The 23954-nt window shown below is 39.0% G+C and overlaps 1 protein-coding gene across 6 annotated transcripts in view; it reads left to right on the top strand.

The window, feature by feature from the left end:
- hectd1 (HECT domain containing 1) overlaps positions 1–23954 on the top strand; it is a 71482-nt gene that overhangs the window by 6876 nt on the left and 40652 nt on the right. For all 6 annotated transcript variants that reach the window (XM_052015068.1, XM_052015078.1, XM_052015037.1 and 3 more), the window contains exons 3-10: positions 11196–11430; positions 16206–16433; positions 16840–17124; positions 17698–17968; positions 18052–18128; positions 18349–18447; positions 20306–20420; positions 21428–21602. In XM_052015068.1, coding sequence (XP_051871028.1) covers positions 11196–11430; positions 16206–16433; positions 16840–17124; positions 17698–17968; positions 18052–18128; positions 18349–18447; positions 20306–20420; positions 21428–21602 — 1485 coding nt within the window. The remainder of the gene's footprint in view (positions 1–11195; positions 11431–16205; positions 16434–16839; positions 17125–17697; positions 17969–18051; positions 18129–18348; positions 18448–20305; positions 20421–21427; positions 21603–23954) is intronic.

The raw sequence follows: 23954 nt of genomic DNA, 5'->3' as shown, positions 1-23954 counted from the left end.
CCTGTTCCCTTGCATCCATCGATCTGCTTCCATCGGGAGTGGTCAGATGAGAAGCGGGGGTGGGCGTCCGTCATTTCATTTTCCTGTCATGAGATTGTTAGTGGACTGACTCTCACCTGGTCAGCCTTCTCTCCCTGGTTCCCTATGGTCAGTAGTGGATTGCTGCTGATTGGTCCAGTCCCTGATCTAAGCTGAAACCTCATTTGCATTTCACCAGACGTAATGAACTTCGAACACGTCACACACTTGCATTCCAGGAGACAGAAGGGACTTGAATTCTGGCTGTTCATTTACATTTTACAAAACAATGCATTGTAATTCTATCAAAAACAAGCTTTCCAAAAAGAACTGTAAAACTTAGTCAGTGCATTGACTATACACAATATCTTTTAATCCTTTGGGGAAGGAAACATTTTTTTGTTCAGAAAAACAACATTTAAGATTACTCCCCAAATGTTCCAACCTTCCTCCCAAAAGACCAATTTCAAATTCCCAATTTGAGTATCCACTAATTACAAATTTCCCAAAATGTCAAGTTATTTTTTAAATGTGGGAATCTCATATCCCATATTTTAAAAAGAACTTCCCATCTCACAATTTTAATACCTTGACCTGTATTCCACATGGCTAGTGTGGAATCTGGGCATCTCTTCCTCCATATCCATTTCAAAGGAAAGAAAGAAATGAACACAAACTGAAAGCACTGGAAAAACAAAATGAGAATTCTTCCTCAGGACCTTTGCAAATACCTGAAAAATTGGAATAAACAGTTATTTCCATATTTTAAGAACATTTTAACATGTATTCTAAATAGAAGGGAAGAAAAGATGGATGGGTGGGGCTCCCACATACACATTCACATAACTTCTTAAAGCGACACTTCTTGTTTCTTCTCAAGGTGAAATCTAACAGCATAAATGGCAGTGATGCTTCACTCCCCGATAAGCTCAATGCCTTTTATGCACACTTTGAAAGGGAGAATAACATTACTCCTGTGCAAATCCCCACAGCGTCCAGCAACCCTGTAATTTCTGTCTCGGAGGCCGATGTCAGAACATCCTTCAAGACTATGAATCCTCGCAAGGTGGCAAGCCTCGACGGCGTACCTGACCGGGTACTGAAAACCTGTGCCGACCCAACTGGCTGGAGTGTCAAGGGCATGTTCAACTTGTCACTGCTGCTGTCTGAGGTTCCCACCTGCTTCAAAATGGCAGCGATTATACCGGTGCCCAAGAAGAGCAGGGCGAGCTGCCTCAACAACTATCGACTGGTAGCACTCACATCTACTGTAATGAAGTGCTTTGAGAGGTTGGTTATGGTTAGAATTAACTCCTGCCTGAGTAAGGACCTGCAATTCTCCTATCGCCACAACAGGTCTACAGCAAACGCAATCTCACTGGCTCTCCACTCTGCTTTGGAGCACCTAGACAACCGCAAAATGTGTCAGGCTGCTGTTTATTAATTACAGCTCAGCATTCAACACCATCATTCCCTCAGTATTAATCACCAAGCTTCATAACCTGGGCGTCTGTACCTTCCTCTGCAACTGGATCCTCGACTTCCTCATGGGGAGACCACAGTCAGTATGGATCAGTGGTAACATCTCCTTGCTGACAGTCAACACAGGTGTACCTCAAGGATGCGTGCTTAGCTCACTGCTCTATACTCTCTACACTCATGACTGTGTGGCTAGGCACAGCTCAAATGCCATCTATAAATTCGCAGATGACACCACTTGTTGGTAAAATCTCATGGCGATGAGGAGGTGTACAGGAGCGAAATAGATCGGCTGGTTGAGTGGTGTTGCAACAGCAACCTCACACTCAACATCAGCAAGACCAAGGAATTGATTGTGGACTCAGAGAAGGGGAATACGGGAAAACACGCATCAGTCCTCATTGACAGGTCAGCGGTGGAAAGGGTGCGCAGCTTAAGTTCCTGGGTTTCAACATCTCGGAGGATATGTCCTGGGCCCAACACATTGATGCAATCACGAAGAAGACATGCCAGCAGCTCCAGCGTTAGGAGTTTGAGGAGATTTGGAATGTCACCAAAGACTCTTGCAAATTTCTATAGATATGTGGTGGAGAGCATTCTGACTGGTTGCATCACAGCCTGGAATGGAGGCTCCAATGCACAGGATCATAAGAGGCTGCAGAGGGTTGTAGACTTAGCCATCTCCATTATGGGCACAACCCTCCCCACCATCGAGGACGTCTTCAAGAGGTGGTGCCTCAGGAAGGTGGCATCCATCACTAAGGACCCTCACCATCTGGGATATGCCCTCTTCTCATTGCTACCATTGGGGAGGTGGTACAAGAGCCTGAAGACCCACACTCAATCTTTCAGAAACAGCTTTTTCATCTTCGCCATCAGATTTCTGAACAGTTCATAAACACTACCTCATTATTCCTTTCTACACAATTTATTTTGTAACTTAGTGATTTTATATCTTTGTACTGTACTGCTGCTGCAAAAAAACACATTTCACATCACAAGACAGTGATAATAAATCTGATTCTGAAACACGAGAGGTCCTGCAAGTTTATTTCACATAAAGCAACAGAATCTTCCTCATCCTATTCTTCGGGACAATAGGAATAATTCAAACATCCTCCCAATACAGATTGAACAAACACAGATGTCTTTGCATTCATTCTCTCACTCACTCATTCCCTTACTCTTCGTGCAAATCAAAATGAACTCTCAAGTTGTCATACTTCATGTAACATTTTAAAACTCACAAACCATTCACACTTTAAACCACTTCAGAAAATGACTTGCTATTTAAGCATTAAACATTTGACAACCACCTTAAAGAGTCTTCTAAACTTTAAGACTTTGAAACAAGGAATGCTGGATATTATTGGTCATGGACAAGCGAACAATCAAACATCTCCACATCAACCAGAAGTCTGACATTTTCAGAGTTTCCTTGTATTCCAGTTTATGATAGGACTTTTATTTGTCTTACAGTCTTGGGTAATACATCCTACTTTAGAACAATTAAAATTCAATCTTCCTTCACTTTCCTTTATTACATAACTTTGCTTCCACCCAACTCCAAGACCTAGTGGGCTGAACTTGGACCTTCCTGGAAGATATTCAGGAAGACTGGATCATCCTTCCCTGGACTATCTGGCCAAGGGATGGGCAAATAGTCTAATACTAATGGGGGGGGGGGAAGAGACTTGGCCTAGTTCATCAATTGTGTAAGTTGGCAGACCTTGATGACTGAGCAAGTTGCTGTTGGGATATAAATGGGTCTTCTGGAAGGTCTGAATTGCCTTTATATCCAAGTTGGCCAAGCAATAGCTGATATGGTAAAATAAGGCAGTTCTGCAATACTTAAGATCTGTGATGGTGGAAAGAGGGAGACAGCATGCCATTTGTTCTGAATGCTGCTCAAGAATGGGTCTTGTAGAGTTTGAAATCTTACCGACGACTTTGACTTTATACTGGTTAACGGAAAGATCTATGACTTTGGTGGATGGATCCAAGGAGAAACTGTGGCTCAATAGCACCTTTACCTTTGAGTCCGAAAGTTCCCTGTAGAAATTCCCTTCCAGTGATGTGAATGTCAGTGAAGGCCAAGACTTCAGTGCAGTACTGAGGGAGTCCAGCGCTGTCAGAAGTGCAGACTTTGAATTTGGAAGCTGTCTGTTTTCTCAGATAAAGGTAAAAGATCACTTGGTACTTTTTCATAGAGCAATTGAATTATTGTGATGTCATAGCTATTTATCCCCTGCTCCATATTTCTAAAAGTTCATTATCATATTGCTTTTTTGTGGGAGTTTGTGTTCACATTGGCTGTTGTGTTTCATATATAATAAAAGGAATTATGTTCAAAAGATGTGTATTGGTGGTAAAGCACTTTGGGATGTCCTGAAAAGGATGTGAATGGTTTTTTTTAAAAGGAAGATTTTTTTTCTCATGGCTAAATTTGTTGATAACACGGGAAGGTAAATGGTGAAGTGGACAGAAGGAGACTACAGATAGTTTAAGTGAGTAGGCAAAGGATTGGCAAATGGAATATAATGTGGGAGAATCTGAAATTGTTCATTTTAACAGGAAAAAAATTAAATAAAAGGCTTAATGTTTAAGTGATGAGAGATGGCAGAGTTTTGAGATACAGAGGGGTCTGGGTGTCCTAAAGCATGATATGCAAAAGGCTAGTTTGGAGTACTGAAAATAATTAGGAAAGCAAACAATGTTATTACTTATTGTTAAGAATTGAATTCAAAAGTAGGGCATTGTGCTTCATTTAATAGCATTGATGAGATCACATCTAGATTATAGTGTACAGTATTGGCCTCTTTTTTAAGGAAGGATGTTAATATATTTGGAGGAAGTTTACTAGATTAGGACATAGAGTGGATAAGTTGTCTGAAAAGGAAACGTTGGACGGACTTGTATGGGGCAACTAAAATGGATAAGGTTCTGAGGGCGTTTGGCAGGCTGGATGCGGCATGCACGTGGGAGAATCTAAAAGTAGGGATCACTGTTTAAAAGTCGAGTTTATTGTCATATGCACAAGTACATGTATGTACAGGTGCAGTGAAAAAATTGCAGCAGCGTCACAGGCACATAGCATCATATAAGCAGCATTCACAAGAAAAACATAAACAATTTTTACAAGAAAGCACACAACTAGAACAAAAAAAAGTTCATTTTAATGCGAAGTGATCAAAGTGGTCATGGTATTAGTAAACTGCAGTGATTAGGGTTGTGCTGGTTGGCTCAAGAACCGATTGGTTGTCGGGAGGTAGCTGTTTTTGAACCTGCTGGTGTGGAACTTCACGCTTCTCTACCTCCTGCCCAACGGTAGCTGCGAGAAGATTGCATGGCCCGGATGGTGGGGATCCTTGATGCTGTGCTGATGTTATAATGAACTGTGCTGTTCAGTCTGATGCCTTTTGATGTGTTTTTGTATTATACATTGAGGTAATCCCATTCATTACCCCGGTTAATCCCTTTCTTTTTTACCTTTTGTTTCATCATCTCCAACATCATGCGGGGATCTCACAGACACCTTGGTTGTTAAGACTGAGGTTCTCAATTAGCTGCTCTTTCTGCTTCCTTTTCCCAGTCCACTGGGCCTAATTTATTTAAAACTTCCTTTTTGTTAATCTTCTGCTCATTTGTCCAGATAATATCACTTCTGTGTAATGTCTTGAGTTCTTCTATGTGTAAAGATAAGTATAAATATGATTAGTTGTATGATGTTGGATGTTTTCATGACTTGGATGTCATTCCTGAAGTCTGTTGTTACTGTAGAAATGCATAAATCTGGCAGGGTGTCAAATGAACAGAGTATCCATTTTGTAGTGATCCACTTAAATTCAACTTTAGAAACATGGTTTATTTCTCAGTCATAACATTTATGGAAATTAATTTTAATGCATTGTGTGAGTTTTGTTCATCTAGCAAACAATATGATATCTTTTGAGCTGGCTTCTTATTCAATTTGACAAAGCTTACTGATTTCTGATCAAAGAATTAACAATCTTTAATTTTTTGAAACTTGGGTATCTATTGTTTTCAGTTAATAATTGAAGTGTATTGCATCTCTCTTTTGGACCTTTTTTGCTTAACATATCTGTGGTTGATTCTTTGCAGTACTTAATTTGCTTTAGCTGTGTATTTCCTGATCTGGTTGCCAAACATGTTGTTAATGCTGGTTGCACAGAGTACGTGGTAGGGGAATGGGGATGGTGATCATGATTGGAAAGTAATAAAGTGGAACACCAGACCGTCTGTGCAAATTCAGCCCTAAATGAAGTAAATGGAAATCAACTTGAGGCTTGTACCATTGCTGACATATTATTCCAAGGTATTATAAGAAAGACTCTTCCCTTGTCGCCGTTTGTCTGGAAATGGTTTACATCAGTTTGTCTGCTTTAGGGAGGCTGTTTTGGCTGGAGTAACATGCCATTGACAGCACACGACTAACTTCTCTGGCATTTGAGGAATTAATATGGATCCTGATATTGGAAGCACCTTGGCCTTTCCATTTAAGTGTACTGAAATATTTTTGGTCTACTTTAACAGGCATGTGGGACCTGATTTTCATACCTCATTTGAAACGTGGCATCTTCATCGTCACAGTGTTCTCTCAGTACAGCACTGCAGTATCGCCTGACAATTCTATTTGTTGTGTGTTGTTAAGAAATGAGCCAGGTCTTATTCTGAGGCAAGACTTGAAAGTTGATAACGAATGTTTTTGAACTTGAATTCCACCTGTTTTTCTTGGGATTACCAAATCCTTGATATTACAGAGGATGATGGGTTCTTGGAGTTTGTGGGTTATTCACAAGAATGATATTGGCTTGGCACTTCCTGGTCTGCAAGTTGGGTTACTAAGTTTGATTGTGACAATAAGTATTTAAGGTGTTTAGATTCCATAGTATTGACACAGATTTGGCCCCATTGTTGGACCCTCTTGGCAAGAAGAGGGTCATAAAAGCAAACTACTTCACGTGTTGAAAATATTAAATGGGTCAGGCAGCAACTCTGCAGGGAGAAACCGCAAAAATACTTTGAGTTGATTCAAACTGAGAAAAATTTAAGGTAAAAAAAAAGTTGAAGGGAATGGTGAAGCGAGATCTGTGATGAAGTGAAGGGCCAGAGAGATTGAATAACAAGTGATGATGAGGTCAGCTAAAAGATGTGTAAAGCTCTGTTTAGAGGAGGTAAAGATGGGATAAGAAGAAGGAAATCTGAAAGTTCCAGAAGGAGAGAGTGGGAGAAAAAACTGAATGTTGGTTGATATGAGATACAAGGCTGGTGTGGCTGATAGGCTAAAATTCTTGAATTCAGTGTTGAGTCTGGAAGGCTGTAATGTTCTTGATTGGAAAAAGTAAATCTATTCTTTAAACGTGCATTGAGCTTGGCTCAAACAGTATGGGAGGACAAGATATGTAGGCCTAATGTGACAGACAACTGGAAGCTTAGGGTCTCTGCTGCAGAAGGAACAGAATCATTTTGCAGAATGATCCCCCAAGAGAGAGATCAGCTTAGTCCAGAAATTGGCAAATACAAGCTGGAAATACTGGTTTTGTGCTTTAGCTGAAGGAGAGGCTGTTTTGTATACCATAGCTGAGTATTAAGCACCATAATGTAAAGAAAGTTGTTTTGCTTATTAATATTCAATTGAATGTTGCAATGCATAATTGGGATGCTAAAGTGGATCCAAACACTTATGCAGTTGCATGCAGCTTCTGTCTATTTGGTACAATGCCTCAAATGTCAAGGAAATCCAGCAAGTGGAGAAAATGTATTTTCTTCCTGCCTACCACGATCTCAACAGCTTTGCAAGCCTGCAAGGATGCATGTGCTTAGCCTTTGACTGCCTCCTCAATGCTTATAAAACTTTGAAAACTGATGGGAGTTTACACTCCTCCAGATGAAGGATCCAGACCTGAAATGTCACCTGTCCATTTTCCTCCATAGGTGTTACTTGACCCATTGAGTTCTTCCAGATTCCAGCATCTGCAGTCTCTTGTGTCTCCAGGTGCAGATACTTGATGCACAAATGCAAAAGTTAAAAATTATAATTGGCCATGGGAAACAGATGCAATGCAGGAATGCAATGGCAAAAATTTATGGTGCAGTAACATGCTCTGGAGGTTGACTGAATTTTACACCATCATCATGCATCATACAATAATTTTTAGTGAAAGGTTGGACTGACGACCACGAGCAGTGACATGAATGTTTAGTATGAATGTGTCAAATGCATTGTAAATAGTCATTCCAATCTGTTATCCTCGATGGAGGGGACAAAAGTTTTCACGTGACTTTATTGTTTAAAGTAAGATTATTCATTTAGGTGCCCGAGAGCAACTGACTTAGAATGCGGAAGCTAATAGTGATGGTAAATGGGACCTTCCAAATTAGGATAGCCCAGCAATTGTCTTGCAGTCTCTCCCCTATTAACCAGGTTGCAAGAAATGAATGAGTAGTGTTTCATAGTTTGACAAAATCATTGATTGTATTCAGAAGTATTTTAGTTTCAGATATTATTTAGTTGTACTTGCTACTTTTCAAGTTTGATTCATTGAATGTGTTCCTGTAGGGGTGTTTAAAACAGAGTTGACAGGATGCATGTTGTATTGCTTTTGTTTGGCATCTTAGATTTAGCAACTAATTGTATTTCCAATTTTCTCAAATTTATTTTGTTGCTTATGGATATTTTTCTGACATCCTGCCTCTGCTTTGGTGACAAAGTTTTTTTGCTGTAGTGGTCTCCTCTTATCCTAGTTGTTGAAACAGAGTGGTAGGAATCAAATTGTAAGTTATTGTGAGATGATCTGGGTGCGATCCTACTTAATTTTGCCTAAATTGCCTTCTGTGTTGGCTATTGTGTATAGTATTCCATGGTTTCATCTTCTCACTATGTTGATTTATTTGCCTCCCTGACATTGAAATGTTAATTCCAAACTTTCCTTTTGATCCGAAACAAGTTGTCCACCACATCTGAAGTAAAATGCCATCAAGCAACACAACCCAGTTGTTGGATTTTAATGCACACAAATAAGAGAAAAGTGTGAGGAAACTTTTGCATTTTTAGATAAGATTGTGAATATTTGAGTATATAACATTAAAGTAATAACAATTAAATATTTTTGGGAAGGAAAATCACTGTTTATATAAAAAAAATGTAAAAGGGCTGTTTACAGAACAGCTAAGTTCTTGTTTGGAGATGTAAGGCCCTTCCTAAATTCACAATTATAATTGACACAACTCATAAGCTAAAAATAATTCAGCACTGTCAAGTATTTATGGACACAGTATTTGGGCACAAGTGGAGGGGTAGTTCTACTTTATTATACATGTGATTGAAAGGCTGATTTCCTCAACTAGTGTATTGATATTATAGAAGCATTTTTGCCTGTGCTGTAAAAATATTCAGAATTATTTCATGATACAGAGATGGAACAGCTGTGTTTTTGAATAAAAGTACTACTTCCTTGGTAACCACACCGATCTTGGAAGATTGGTTCATCTCATAGAACTATTTTTCAGTTCCTTCTGCCACTTATTTATTTTCATTGAATGAGAAAATGCATTGGGCATCTTCCTTCCAGCCACAACGTGCAAAAGGGTAACATCTTGTTTTTATACCTGTATACTGCATTAAAACCTACAGTTGCAACATGTTGCTTACTTGCATGTCAGTTTTCTTTCATGCATATGAGGGAAATGCAGTTTAAGCTTTTAAATTTTAGTTGTTGGTCTTGCTGATTAGTTTTCATGGCTTAAAGGTCACTTTTTTTTTAAAGTATCACAGCAATTAGAAGTGAAATATAAACCATGTCAGGATCAAGTATTTATATGGCACTGCCTGAAACCGTAATTTTTTTCTTAAAGAAAATATTGCGAGAACATTGAGTTATTGCAAGTGCTTGAAACAATAGCCTGGCATTTAAAATTAGTGTTGTGATCCTGGCTAACAGGATTTCTTACACTTATTTCACTTTTCATCCTAACTCTTGAAATCTATTTTGGGAGACTGTCGGTTAAGACTCCAAACTACATTGTTTCACGTCTTTCTCCTTTCCTAAAGATACGCATGTGCATGCAACCACACACCTTGTAATTTGAGTTCCACAGGTGTTTAAACAATTGGATAGTAAAATAACATGAAGCCATTTATATTGGGTTGTGTGGTAAGCCTACTTGTTTTAACAGAGATTAATTCTTTGAATTGAGTACGGAAGAATATATAGTTAATTCGTGGAGTTGGCAAACATTTTTTTCTGCATTTGAAGCTCGCCTAATTACTTGGCAAGTTGCAGCATGGAGCATAATGGGGAAGAATTTCACATTATTTTCTCTTTGATCATTTAGCTGTGTATTTAGTATGGATAGTTAATGCTGGTTTGGAATTTGGTATGTTTGAGTCCACTTCAATGTTTTTGGTAATCTCTGTCTCCTGTAGTGTTTTCTGTTTGTTCAGTTTGGAGTAGGAAGTCTTTCTCTGTATGGATATATTTCACTGTAAAAATTAGTAATTTGGAAATAAGAAAACTGCTGCAATTTTACCTGCTGCAATAATACTGCAATCACCTTGCCTTATTGTCTTCTGGCTCCATCGTGCACCTGGGTGGCGGTCTGTTAAGAATTTTGGAATATCATGAGCCTGTCAGTTTTAGGTATTGGGTTACCAAATCTATCACATTGGATTGATGTAGTTTACCTTTCTTTTTCTGCGCCATGCATTGGCACAACCACCTAGACCATAAAATGAAGCCTGATCAGTAAGTTGGTGAGCGCAGATTTGAACATTTGTAAGGGGACCTTATCAGGAGCTCCCTAAAAGCAGCGAGGTAAAAAAAAAACTTGAGTTAGCGCTGTCATATGCATATGCACAATATCTGGATCTTCTCCCACTGTAATTAAGATCATTGAGTGTTTTGGCAGACTTGATCCGTGCCTCCTGAAAGATTATGCCTCGATAGCTTCAAAAGAGATCGTGAAGGAAAATCTGTAGTTCCTGTCCCTTTTTCCCCACTGATGTTATTTATTGCTGTTTCTGACTTGAGGAAAAAAACATTGCACAAAAACTTTGTTTTCATAGTTGCAAACAACGGACAGCCACTTAAATGGAGAGACTGTTTACAAATTTGAGGAATGGTATAATGGAACAACAAGTCCTGTGGTCCATAATGGACAGACCTCAAGTGTTGAAAAGGTCATTACAGTTCAATAATGCAATATTCCACACATGGTTGAAATTGGAAATGTAGTTGTGCTTTTGGATGCAACTCCCAGGAAACCTCTCTGTTATGTTTTATTTTCTTTGGACAGTTACCTGATTTTTTTTTAAAACTTGCTTGTTTCTGAATTTTACAAAGTTAACATATGGGGATGGAAATTTGATTGAATTGAAAAGTTCCTTTTATCTGTATGCTTGTGCTATTGATGAAGTGGGCTATTTTTGATATGTTGATCGTTAAAAAGATGCCTTGCAAAGTCTCGCTTTGTAAAGCAGGTGAGTGCTGTGTACCAGCAGCCTTCCATTAACTCTCATTGAAGTGCCAAAAAAATTAATTTCTTAATATGGAGTGAGATGAGAGTTTCCTGTTGCCATCTTGAATTTTACTATTAATAGAACACAAAAAATGATATAAATTTATAGCAGTATTTTTCAGTAAATGAAGTCCTATTAATTTTTTGTTTGTTTTTTGTAGGTGCCCACCTCGTACTTTCCTACCAGCTCTATGCAAAATTTTTCTGGATGAAAGTGCTCCTGATAATGTATTGGAAGTGACAGCCCGTGCCATTACATACTACTTGGATGTGTCTGCTGAGTGCACAAGAAGGATTGTTGGAGTGGATGGAGCAATTAAAGCACTTTGTAATCGTTTGGTTGTAGTTGAGCTCAATAATAGAACTAGTAGAGATCTAGCTGAACAATGTGTGAAGGTAATGATCTTTTCTGCAATGAATCTGATTTAAAAAAATGTATTGTCTTTTGGTATTGTTTATAAGGAACTGTTTTTGAGAAATAATGGGAAATGACTTTCTGTTTCTGGAGTGGGGAGTAGCCCACACTGATCACCAAAATTCAGAAATACCTTAATGTCAGGAAATTTTAATTATTATCTTAATCAAGAGTTATTTAACTTCCAAGTTTCCAGTTTTTTGCCTCAGAATTAATGGCTGCTAGGTGTTTTGTTTATTTTCTGTTCTGCTGTATCATCTGCAGAAAGTTTTGGAAAGCTACACTTGCCAAAGCTTTAGGGTTTTATTTAAAAGGGAATAAAATTATATTTTGCATGCATGTTGAAACATCAAATTATTTTTGCTAAGATTTTCCCAATGCAAGTTCCTAATCTCTTGTCAAGTTTCTTGCAAAATTCATTTGGGATGATTATTTGTCAAATAATCTCTGCCAAAATGCAATGATTACAAGCATTTTAATAAATGTTTTGTAGCAAAAGTAGTTCTAATCACATGCTGATTAGTTATTGAGTTGAAAATGGTAATTACCATATTGTATTTTAAGTAGCATTGACTGGTACCACTTCACTTTTAATAGAGTAATGGGAAAATATTTCGCTAATAGTGTTGAGCTGAGACAAGATTTTTATTGGACATACTCAAACTTGGGTGGTGTTTGAAACTGCAGACCTCAAACAATGTGAACGAATAGTTTCTTGTGAGTTTTAGAGTATTGGAAGTATTTGGACAAATTAACAAAAATGTTTATTTAAGGCACCTGGTTGTTCTAGTAGTAGCCAATAGCTGCAGCAAATTCTGTCTTGCGAATGAACATAAATAGGAGCAGAAGCAGAATAAATGGTGATTGGAGACTGTGCTGCCATTCAATAAGATTATGGCTGATGTATTCTTGGCCAAAATGTCCCTTTCCTGCTCTCCCATGCTCCTTGACTCTCTTGCAGTTCAAACATCTGTCCACCTCTTCCTTGAATATATTCAAGGACTTTACTTCTACATTATGGGGTAGAGAATTCTGAAGGATCTCAACCCTCTGAGAAGAAATTCCTCCTTATCTCTATATTAAATGGGCAATCTCCAGTTCAGAAACTATGCCCCCAGTTCGAAATACCCCAATTTGGAGAACTTGCCTCAAAGCATCCACCCTGTCAATCCCTTTCTCATTTTTAATAAGATCACCTCTCATTCCTCTAAATTCAAAAGAGCAGAGGCCCAACCTGCTCAGACTCGTATGACTGTATGTTAATCACTTCATCTCGGGAATTAACCTATTCAACCTTGTCTCTGCTGCCTCCAATACCCATACATCCTTTTTTAAATATGGAGACCAGACTTGTATGCAGTGCTCCAAGTGTAGCCTCACTGGTACTCTGTAACCTTGTGACAAAACTTCCCTACTTTGATATTCTATACTCCTTGAAATAATTGCTAATATTCATTAGCCTGTCCAAATTAACTCTATTTCCACATACTAACTTAAGCAACAAAATGCTGGAGGAACTCAGCAGATGAGGCAGCATCTATGGAGGGAAATAAACAGTCAATGTTTTGGGTCAAGACCTTTCATCAGGACTGGAAAGGAGGAGGGCTGAAGCCAGAATGAAAAGGGGGAGGGGGAGGAGCATAAGCTGGCATGTGATAGGTGAGGAGGGGGAGGTAGCTGGGTGGGGAAGGGAGGAGGATGAAAGGGAATGATGTGAGAAGCTGGGAGATGATAGGTGGAAGAGGCAAAGGATTGAAGGAGGAGTCCGATAGAGGACAGTAGACCGTAAAATAAATGGAAGGAAGTGGGGTGGTGGGTAGGTCATGAGGGCAGGGGAGAGGAAAGAGAAGGGTGAACGGGCCACAAGAATGAGGGAAAACAAAGGGGGGGGGGGAATGAAAAGATGGAAAAACAAAGGGGAGGGTTTACCAGAAGTTAGAGAAATTGATGTTGATGCTGTCAGATTGGAGACTATCAAGATGGAACATAAGGTTTTGTTCCTCCAACATGCTTCTGGCCTCAAAGCGGCAGTAGAGGAGGCTGTGGATAGACATGTCCGTATGGGAAAGAGAAGTGGAATTGATGTGGCTGGCCACTGGGAGATCCTAGCTGTTGTGGCAGATGGAACAAAGGTGCTTGATGAAGTGGTCACCCAATCTGTGTCAGGTCTCATGACGTAGAGGAGGCCACACCGGATGCAATAAATGATACCTTCAGATTCACAGGTGAAGCACCGCCTCACCTGGAAGGGCTGTCTTGGGCCCTGAATGGTGGTGAGGGAGGTGGTGTAGGGACAGGTGTAACACTTTGCATGGTTGCAGGGATAAGTGCCAGGAGGGTGATCGGTGGGGAGGGATGAGTGGACAAGGGAGTTTATTGTGGAGAGAGCAATCCCTGTGGAAGGCTGTGTGGGTGGGTGGGGGGGGGGGGGGGGGCGGGGCAGGGCGTGGTTACATGGTGGGTGAAGATGTGCCTGGTGGTGGAATCCTGTTGGAGATGGCGGAAATTGCAATGAATGATGTGTTGGATGCAGAGGCTCGTGGGGTTGTTGGTGAGGACACGGAACCCTACCCCTGTTATGACGGGGGTAGGGGATGGGATGAGGGCAGATGTATGGGAAATGGCGGAGGTACGGGTGACATTGCATTAAGAGTGGTGGAAGGGAAACCCCGTTTACTGAAAAAAGATGTCCTGGAATGGAAAGCCTCATCATGAGAACAGATGTGGCGGAGGCAGAATAACTGAGAAAAGGGAATAGCATCCTTACAAGTAACAGGGTGGGAAGAGGTGTAGTCAAGTTTAACCCACTGACTTCCACAGATAGCAGCCACTGACCTCTCTTGAAGCCACAACATTTATGTGTTTGAGTTTCTGGTCAGTGGTTATTCCTTGAATATTGATGGTGGGGTACCTGGTGGTGATAATGCCTTTAAATATCAAGGATACTCTTGTTGGTTATGTTCATTGCCTGATACTTCTGTGGCTTGAAATTTACTTGCTACTTGTCTGATTGTGACATTATTAAAGAACTGCTGTTGACTGAAAAGAATCGATGTACTATTAGAGCTTGTTAATTATTAAATGTTTATTTGCATGTATTGTTTGGGACTAGCTTCAATGGACATTTGCCCTTAACATTTGGTCTTTGAACTGATACATATTCAAGTCGAATTGATTGTCATCTGCTTCGGTATGGTGAGGTACAGGTACACTGAAACACTTGCAGCAGCATCACGGACACACACATTCAGACAACAACAACAGAAAAATAATTTATACACAAGTTGTACAAACAGTGAAGAAAAACTGCAAAACAAGACATCACTGCAAAAAAAAACAGAATCAGACAGGTCCATGGTAGAGCAAGAGGTGGTCTGTAGTGTTCCATTGCTGAGGTAGGATTATGGTTAGACGGTTTGGTTTGAGAACCTGGTTGTTGGAAAAGAGCTGTTCCTGAACCTGGTGGTGTGGGACTTCAGGTTTCTGTACCTCCTGTCCAATGGTAGTGAGAAGAGGGCATGACTCTGATGTGTTTCAATGTATTGATAAGTACTCTGAGCAGTGTTTTGCAAATTCAGTCTGTGAGACCTAACGAGCAAATATTGAGATGACGGCTTAAACAAAAATTTTTCTGGCAGACGATGTTGATCAGATCTCTGACTGCATGCACATATGGTTCACTATTTTAAGAAGCCAAGTTGGGTTTTAAAAACATCCGTGGCATTTAAGAATATTGATATTGACAAGATTTGAATTCCAGGTGATTGAACTGTTGAATCCTAAATGAAAAGTACTCATTGTCTACATGTGAAATAGAAATGCATGTTAACGTTCTTCACTGGTGTGGCTCAGTTCCTGAAACTGTGGCTTGCATTTCTTTTCCAGATGTTGATTGACCGCACTATTCTGACATTTTTGATATGACTTTAATTCTAACATTTATTGTTTTCTTAGTTGAATTCAAAAATAATTCTTTTATCAAAAGTAGAAAAGAACACCAGTCAGCCCCTCAACATTGCACTACCTTTCATTCAGATCATGGTGACCCATTTGAATAAGCTTTATATCCTGTGACCTACATGTTGTGTTCTATTTCTTTTGGCTACAAAATACAAGGTGAACCCTGCATTATTGGGAATGGTTGCATTCCAAGAAAACGGTCCGTATCACAATTTTCCGTAACACAGAGCTGCATCATCTATGCATCAAGAAATGCGAGTTGGAAAAAAGGTGTCTATTTATTTGTTTTTTGCACACAAATTTCATAAGAGTGAACTTTGACTCCGTATCCCAGATTTTTTTTTGATAGTGATTTGTGAATTCCCTTTGGGCAAATTTCTGTTACCTGAACTGCCATAACATGCAAGGTCATTTGTAGTTGTGTTGTCTCTGTTAGGAGCTACTATGTCGATCATTGAAGGAAAATATTGCTGGCATGACCAGCATTTATTGTCCATCCCTGTGGCCTTTGTAAAGGTGGCAGTTAACTGGAATTAAATCATCAGTGAGCATTCCCACCTCAGAATATTGTGATGGCAGGAAGAAGATGGTTAGGCCCAGGACGCTGTTTTGAGGAATTCCTGCAGTGATGTCCTGGTACTGAGATGAATTGATCTCCAAAAACCCCAACTAGGGACTGAATGAGTCCTGGTTATTGTGAAGAAATTGTTTATTTTATTCATTTTTTTTTCTGCCTTATTTGTCATTCATCTTAACAAAATTCACAATTGACATTGAATATGATTTAATTTTACAGGTACTTGAACTTATCTGTACTCGAGAATCAGGAGCAGTATTTGAAGCAGGAGGCTTAAATTGTGTGTTAACCTTTATCCGGGATAGTGGTCATCTTGTGCATAAAGACACATTACATTCTGCAATGGCGGTAGTTTCCAGACTTTGTGGGAAAATGGAGCCTCAGGATTCATCACTTGAAACTTGTGTGGAGTCTTTGTCCAGTTTATTGAAACATGAAGATCCACAGGTAAGTAGAACAAAGAATCAAGCATTAGTGTCTAGGTGATAATCGAGGTAATAATCTTCTTTTATCAAGATTGATTTTAACAACCTTAATTATTTCCTTATTTTCCTTTTCAAAATATGCTTTTGCTAGTCCAAAGTTCTGTTCCTTTCCTTCTGAGGGAATGAATGTTGGCCTGAAGTTGAGATATTTTGATTTTGTTGTTGGGAGGAAGGAGGATCAATTTTAAACCAAAAATACTTTGTGTTTTCCAAAAACACATTCATTAAGCCTTTGGTTCTCTTTAACATTAGTTATTTCAGATAATGCAGCAGCAGAAGAAGATGGCATTTTCTTTTGATTGCAATCTTTATTTTTATTTCTAAGTCTCATAGATTTAATCCAAATAATGAGTCTTTTCTTATTTTAGGTATCAGATGGAGCTCTGCGTTGTTTTGCTTCATTGGCGGATCGATTCACTCGTCGTGGAGTTGATCCAGCTCCTTTAGCAAAACATGGATTGACTGAAGAGCTGCTTTCACGTATGGCAGCAGCAGGTGGTTTAGTAGCAGGAGGGTCTTCATCTGCTTGCAAGCCTGGCCGTACTTCCACAGGAGCGACTCCCAATGCTGCTGATTCTAAACTTAGTAACCAAGTATCAACAATTGTTAGTCTACTTTCAACACTTTGCAGAGGCTCTCCTGTTGTGACACATGTAAGGATTCAGCTCTTTTAACACCCTACTCAGGCATGATTCTACAGTAACAAAAGAAAATCAAGGGATGGTTGCAAGAGACTTGCATATCACTTTGTTTTTTGGGAAAGAAGACACAAAACTATTATTTCAGATCATTTTAATTGAAGAATGTTGCAGCTGTTTCTAATATATATTATACATATAAACAGTACTTCCTGATCAGATTTCCATATTGTAATTTATAATTAATATATTTAGAATATTATATTTGCATTTAATGTATGGATTGTCTCAGAATTCTCCTGATGGTACAATTCATACTCAAATTGGGATCACTTGCTTGTGAATTTACTGAAACGAGAATTCAAGCACAATGTTTGAGTGCTGAATTGGAGATCTGCAATCAAAACTCTCTTAATAAAGTTACTCTGGTTTTATATCAAATTTCTTTGTAGTTCAAATTAAAACAGTTACCTGTATTCTTGGGCAACAGGAAGCCATAGTTAGTGAGGTTATTAATGGTTTTCGTCCTGTTCTAACATTTCTTGTTTGATTTCTTCATTGTATTGTTAATAGATGTTTTCCCCTTAGGATTTATTAAGATCTGCGCTACCTGACTCGATAGAAAGTGCACTACAGGGTGATGAAAGATGTGTGCTTGACACTATGCGATTGGTGGATCTACTTCTGGTATTACTTTTTGAAGGACGTAAAGCTTTGCCAAAGTCTAGTGCTGGTTCCACGGGGAGGATCCCTGGCCTAAGGAGGCTGGATAGTTCTGGAGAGCGTTCTCATCGTCAGCTTATTGATTGCATTCGTAGTAAAGACACCGATGCACTAATAGATGCCATTGATACTGGAGGTAAATTAATGTTTGCAGAGGGAAAACTACATTCATTATTGTAAAGTATGTTTTCCCCCAATCTGATTTTTTTTTTTCATTAGCTTTTGAAGTGAACTTCATGGATGACGTGGGCCAAACCCTTTTGAATTGGGCTTCAGCGTTTGGAACTCAGGAAATGGTAAGCAAATCCTTCCATTTTTTGAACTGTTTGAAAGTCTGAGCTTCCTATGTAATAAATATTTCCTGTGAACAGTAAAATAATCTCCAATACAGTGAAGGTCATCCTTTTCAGTCAAATTGGGTACGTTAAGAACAAGAATAAAATTTTACACAACGTATTGATTGGAAAAGTCAGTAGTCATTTAAAGCAGGAATGTCTCATCAAACTATCTTTTCAGGTGGAATTTCTGTGTGAGAGAGGTGCGGATGTCAACAGGGGTCAGAGATCCTCATCTTTGCATTATGCAGCTTGTTTTGGAAGGCCACAAGTTGCAAAGGTTTGATTCTTCTCTTTGAGTTAACTGTTGTGGCCAAGAGTTTAATTAATGCACAGAGGGCAATGTGATATGAATTCATTGCAGCCAATCTATATGAATTTCCTGATCTGTTCGTTGATATGTCCTTATGAAGGAAAACAGTTTGATAAGGAAATGGGGGTGGGGGGAAGGCACGTGTAATGATCAAAATTAAGCATGGGTCCCCCTGATTGCTGTCTGTGGACTCCAATTGGAATTATGTTTGTGTGAACATTGTGTGAGAGTGCAATTAAATGGCTGTGATGTCCTTTCTCTATGAATTACACACTTTAAAGGGAACTTAGATGAGTTCTTAAAGTTGCTGGCATCTGTACAGGTGTATCCCAGCAAAAGAATTGAGGGACAGTTTGGGGGGGGGGGGGGGGGGGGAAGAATTGGAAGAATATGTTGCAATTATTGAAGACTTTTTTAATTGTATTATTATATTTCGAGATTTAACTTTGGTTTTAAGAATTGTTACATAACATGACAAATGATGGGATCATTTGAGGAACTGTGGACCAATTTTTTGGTTAACTTTTAGAATGGAAATAGCTCTTTAAAATGAAAGGGTAATCAAAGATGCTTAGCACACATTTGTTTAAGGCAGCCTACTTGAGTACTATAATCATATTTTGGAAATGATGGCTGTATGGGTTGGTAAAATAATAGACTTAAATAGATGTTGAGTTTTTCTGATAATGTCTGCAAGGCTTGTCTTTTTTTTTAAAAAATCATAAATCTTTCATAGGAGTTAAAAGCAGATTTGGTTGAAAGTTGAGGGATAAAGAGCTGCCCCAAAGAATTAGAATAATTGGATGTTACTTGGATCAGAGCTGTGCATAATCTGATGTAATCCAAGGCCATTGCTGACTCTGTTTGACTTGGATTAATATGATCTCCACATTTTATTTTGACACAAAAGCAGGGGGTTTGCCAAGCAGGTGAAAGGTGCAATTTAATGTGGCAATTTAATTTTTGAGGAAAAATCTAGAAATAACTCAACTGGAAAATGCAGATGAACAGAGAATGAGGGTTACATCCTTTAAATGCAAGGACAGGTGCATTTTAAAAAAAAAGTACTTTTAACCTTTTAAATGTAGCTTTTTAGATTGCAGAAGGAGCAATGATTACATTTGGAAAGAATCATTGCTTCGCCCATCGTAATAACCATAAATGCTGTATGGTTTGAATACATCAGGATAATACCAGGGATCGGAAACCATGAATGAGAAGAGTTGTTATCTTCAGAATTTTTCGTCTTGCACACTGAAGAGTCATTTAATAAATTGTTAAAATTATAATATCTCATAATTGTGGCACCCACGTTGTGGCGTTGTTTTATTAACACTCTTTCCTTTAATTATCTCAAACATGTCCAATTTTAATTTTTTATCTATTCTAACACACTGAATGAAGTTTCCTCCTATTCTGCCTTTCTGCATCCATTGTCCATTGCAGAGCTGGAAACAAGTTAGGAATAAAGAACAGTTGAAAACCAGCCATAGATCTGGATAGGAACAGACAGGTCAACCTTTTAATGTGAGCATTTGGAAGTGCTTGCTTGCTGTCCTGTTTTCACCCCCTGTGTAGATATGCAAGTGGTCAGTTGTTTTGATTACACACTGTTCTAATCAGCTGTTTGTTAGTTTTTTTTCCTGAATATTTAAAATTGTTAATGGATGGTTAGTTTCTGAACAGGAATGTTCATTCAAGTGTATCAGACCAAATTTATGTATTTATTATTAATATTTGAATACACTTTTGATTTGCAAATTACTCAATGGCAAGAGATTTTAATTAAATATTTAAGTTAAAAGCTTGCTCTTTTTTTTACTAGACTCTGTTACGGCATGGAGCAAATCCGGATCTCCGTGATGAAGATGGTAAAACCCCTCTGGATAAAGCAAGAGAGAGAGGTCACAGTGAGGTTGTGGCCATATTACAGTCTCCAGGTTCGAAGTCTTGTTCAGCAAATTAAAATCAAAATATTAATGATTTGAATTCATTTGATATAATAATGTTTCTGCTTTTGATCTCATTGAACTACTGTGCCTAAATCCTCAACTGAATTTTGAAAATGAAAATTGATAGAATCGGTTACAAATGTCATGTAGACATTTCTCAGAGTTGGACAGTAGTAATGTGTTGAGTTTGATTTTAATGTCTGCGTGAGATTGGAATGATGGCTGAATGTCAATTTGGCTCTTTTAGTCCATTGACAACAAGCTAAAATTGTAACGTAAATTGGGTCAAACTATTTCCTTGGATCACAGAAAGAGGAAATGGCCATGCAGCTTTTCAAGCATTTCTCCCATTATCTCTGACTTTCAGCAATGTCATGGCTGATCTTTTACCTCAGTCTACTTTCTTTCATTTAACTCTTATCCCTTGTTTCCTCTGATCTGAATATCTGTAAGTCATATTCTTGAATGCACTCATTTTATATTAACAGCCTTCTGAGGAAGAGAATTTTTAAGGTTTACAGTTCCGTGAATGAAAAATATTTTACCTCGTGTTTGTCCTAAATGGCCAGCTCCTTTTATCTTGATGATCCCTTGTCCGAAGCTCATCAGCCAGTAGAAATGGGCAATTAGAATCCACCCAACCAAATCAGTCAATAGGGTCACTTATCATTTGTAAAAACTCCGAGGAACATAAGCCTCTTCTATTCAACTACTTTATTTAAATAACTATTTCTGTTTGTGTAGTAGCTTAAAGTAGTAACACTTGCTAGAATGTTTCACAGGAATATTGTTGAACAAAATTTGACACTGAACAACATAAGGAAATGTACAGGTAGAGATTTTAAGGAGTATCTTAAACGAGGAAGGAAAATTTTAGGGAGAGAATTCGTGCCATTCTGTTACTTGGCTTTAATGTTTCCCCCAGTGAAAAATCTGCAAACTTTTTGAATAGAAGGAAATGTACATGAAATATCTTTGAATTGTATTGATTTTAGGAGACTGGATGTGTCCTGTAAATAAAGGGGAGGATAAGAAGAAGAAAGATGCCAACAGAGAAGATGAAGATGGAAATGAACCAAAAGGAGATCCTGAAATGGCCCCACTATACTTGAAGAGATTGTTGCCGGTTTTTGCACAGACATTTCAGCAAACTATGCTACCATCCATCAGGTGTATATTTCTTAAAATTTCTGTCCTCTGTTGGAAAGTCTAAGTAAAAGCAGCAGTAATAAAAAGTGGTTTTAATATACAAATCAATCATGTTTATAATCTAAAAATGTAATCAGTAATGAGGCAAGCACGTCCTTGCTGAAGTTAGATACAACTGCAGGAGCTGGTACTTAAGTGTATAAACGGCTGTGTTTGTTCATCCTCCAATTATAGATTTATGATTCACTAACCTATTATGTAACATACCAAGCCATTCCCAAGGGAATGTAGTATGAATGTTGTCAGCTTAAGTTAATAATGTTCAATTGACATTTCCTCCTCTTCTAAGTGCCATGTGATGTTTGCTGAAGTCCAAATAATATTGTGGACTTGATTAGTTCATCTGAGGATTTGTTCCTCTGCTTCAGTCACTGATGGATATATCCTCCTTGTGTCTGCAAAACATTTTAATTGTCCTCTTCCCACTATGAGCAAGTCATATGGGTGCAGTGTTGAAGACATAGAAACAAGAGCATGTGCAGACTTGTAAAATACAAGCTAGAAATTGATTTTCACCATCTTTATGTGAAAATCATACAAAAAATTATTTAAAGTACTTCATATCACATAAGTGATCATTCCCTGTTAAAATTGCACCAACCATGGTCTTGGCACTTCAGCGTGCTATTCATGTTATTGTGCCTAACATTTTTCTGGCATCAGATATGCAGCTAATGACATCACAATCTGCAATGTCCCATACATTCATATGTTGCACATTCGAATTGCAATTGATCACAGACATGGAACATTCTTAGCGCAACTTGGAGCATTGTACTTGTTGCCTTTTCTGTTATTTAAGGTGATACTCTGTTGATATCATGAGATCTGCCTGGACAGCATCAGACTTCAGGTTTCTCCCAAGCCTTCCAAAGACCATGGAAACTAACAGGGATGCCTTCTCCAGAGTTTAGCAGCTAACATTGTTTCAATGGGTGCCTGAGTGATATCGCTGCCGGGACCATTAGCCTTTCTGAGGGGCAAGGTCTGCAACAAAGCCAGTTGCTGTCATGCCACTTTTATTTGTCGTTGCATAATAAAAGACGTGATTTGCCCAAAATAAATATCGTTAATGTTTAGAATCAGAATCATTTGGAACAAGAAAAAAAATGGTTACATTACAAAAGTCATAAGATGTGGATCTGAACTTCTAACACCCAATTTTGCTACCTTTCAATGTAGGTTTGAAATATGGCTGCAGTTTGCTTGCTCTATTTTGAGACTGCATGTCCATGATGACCCATGAGAAGTCCTTGCCATAAGTGGATTGGACTAAGCCAATCAAAAGAGCAGTCTGGGATGGCCCACTCTGTTGAGGAGAGGGATGGGGGAAGAGTGAAGGTGGCCCATGAGGGGTAACCTCAAAGGACTGGGGAGACGATAGTACAACAATATGTTGGCACTCAGCCTGCACTACCAATGTTCCAGCCTCCAAATCCAGAGTTGAGCTGGGTGGCTGACCTCTGATCCTTGCTGTCTTCACTCTTCTTAGGGTCAGCTCTCTGTGCATTTGGACCAGGACTCTGCTCCCAGTAAAGAGTGGTGTGGGTGGGTGGGGAGGGACAGCCTTTGCTTCAGAGGAAAAACCATTTCTCACTTGCCGTCCCTCTCCATAAGAAGAGCAACTTGCTGACATGCACATCTATTTGTGCAGAATAGACGTCTGCTCATGTGCCATCTACTGCGAGCAGCTTTTTGCTCACAAATGGTACCTGGATGCTCAGTGAAAACAACAATGAGTGGCATATTTCTATGAGTCGAGGATATGATATTTTGCTGTTCCATTTAGAGCATCAGGCTATTCTTGTGGCACAGACTGCTGACTGGATCAAGATGATCCTGAATAGAAGCATTAAGACTTCATTAGTGCCTCCACAGAACTCCCCCTGGTCTGCTCCTGTACTAGGTTCACTCTGCTTTGTGGTGGATTGTGGTCTGTTATTGCCTGGTGTAACACCCTAAGAACATGTCCAATTTGCTCGTACCTTAACTCTGCCAGTTGCTGTGCTGCTACAGTGGGGGAAATCTCCCTTCAATGTCCTATCTTGCTCTGCCTTAATGGGGAGTGGATAAAACTGACCTTTGCTGAATGCTCTTTGAATACAAAACAGATGATTATACTTGTAATGCCCCCCCCCCCCCCCCCCCCACACCAGTTTACAAGTGTCACCATCTTTTGGTTTATATTTGTCAAAAAGGCTCTATGGTGCTACAGCACAGGTGGTAATGAAGGTGCCTGCTGTTGATCGAGTCAAAGGGGATTTGGTAAGCACACGTGGCAGACGGCTGATCACACTTGTTCTTGAAATATGA

Source organism: Pristis pectinata, chromosome 1, assembly GCF_009764475.1.
Source record: "Pristis pectinata isolate sPriPec2 chromosome 1, sPriPec2.1.pri, whole genome shotgun sequence".
Taxonomy (NCBI): Eukaryota; Metazoa; Chordata; class Chondrichthyes; order Rhinopristiformes; family Pristidae; genus Pristis; species Pristis pectinata.
The sequence above is the reverse complement of the archived record's forward strand: the minus strand, read 5'-3'. Positions and strand labels throughout refer to the sequence as shown.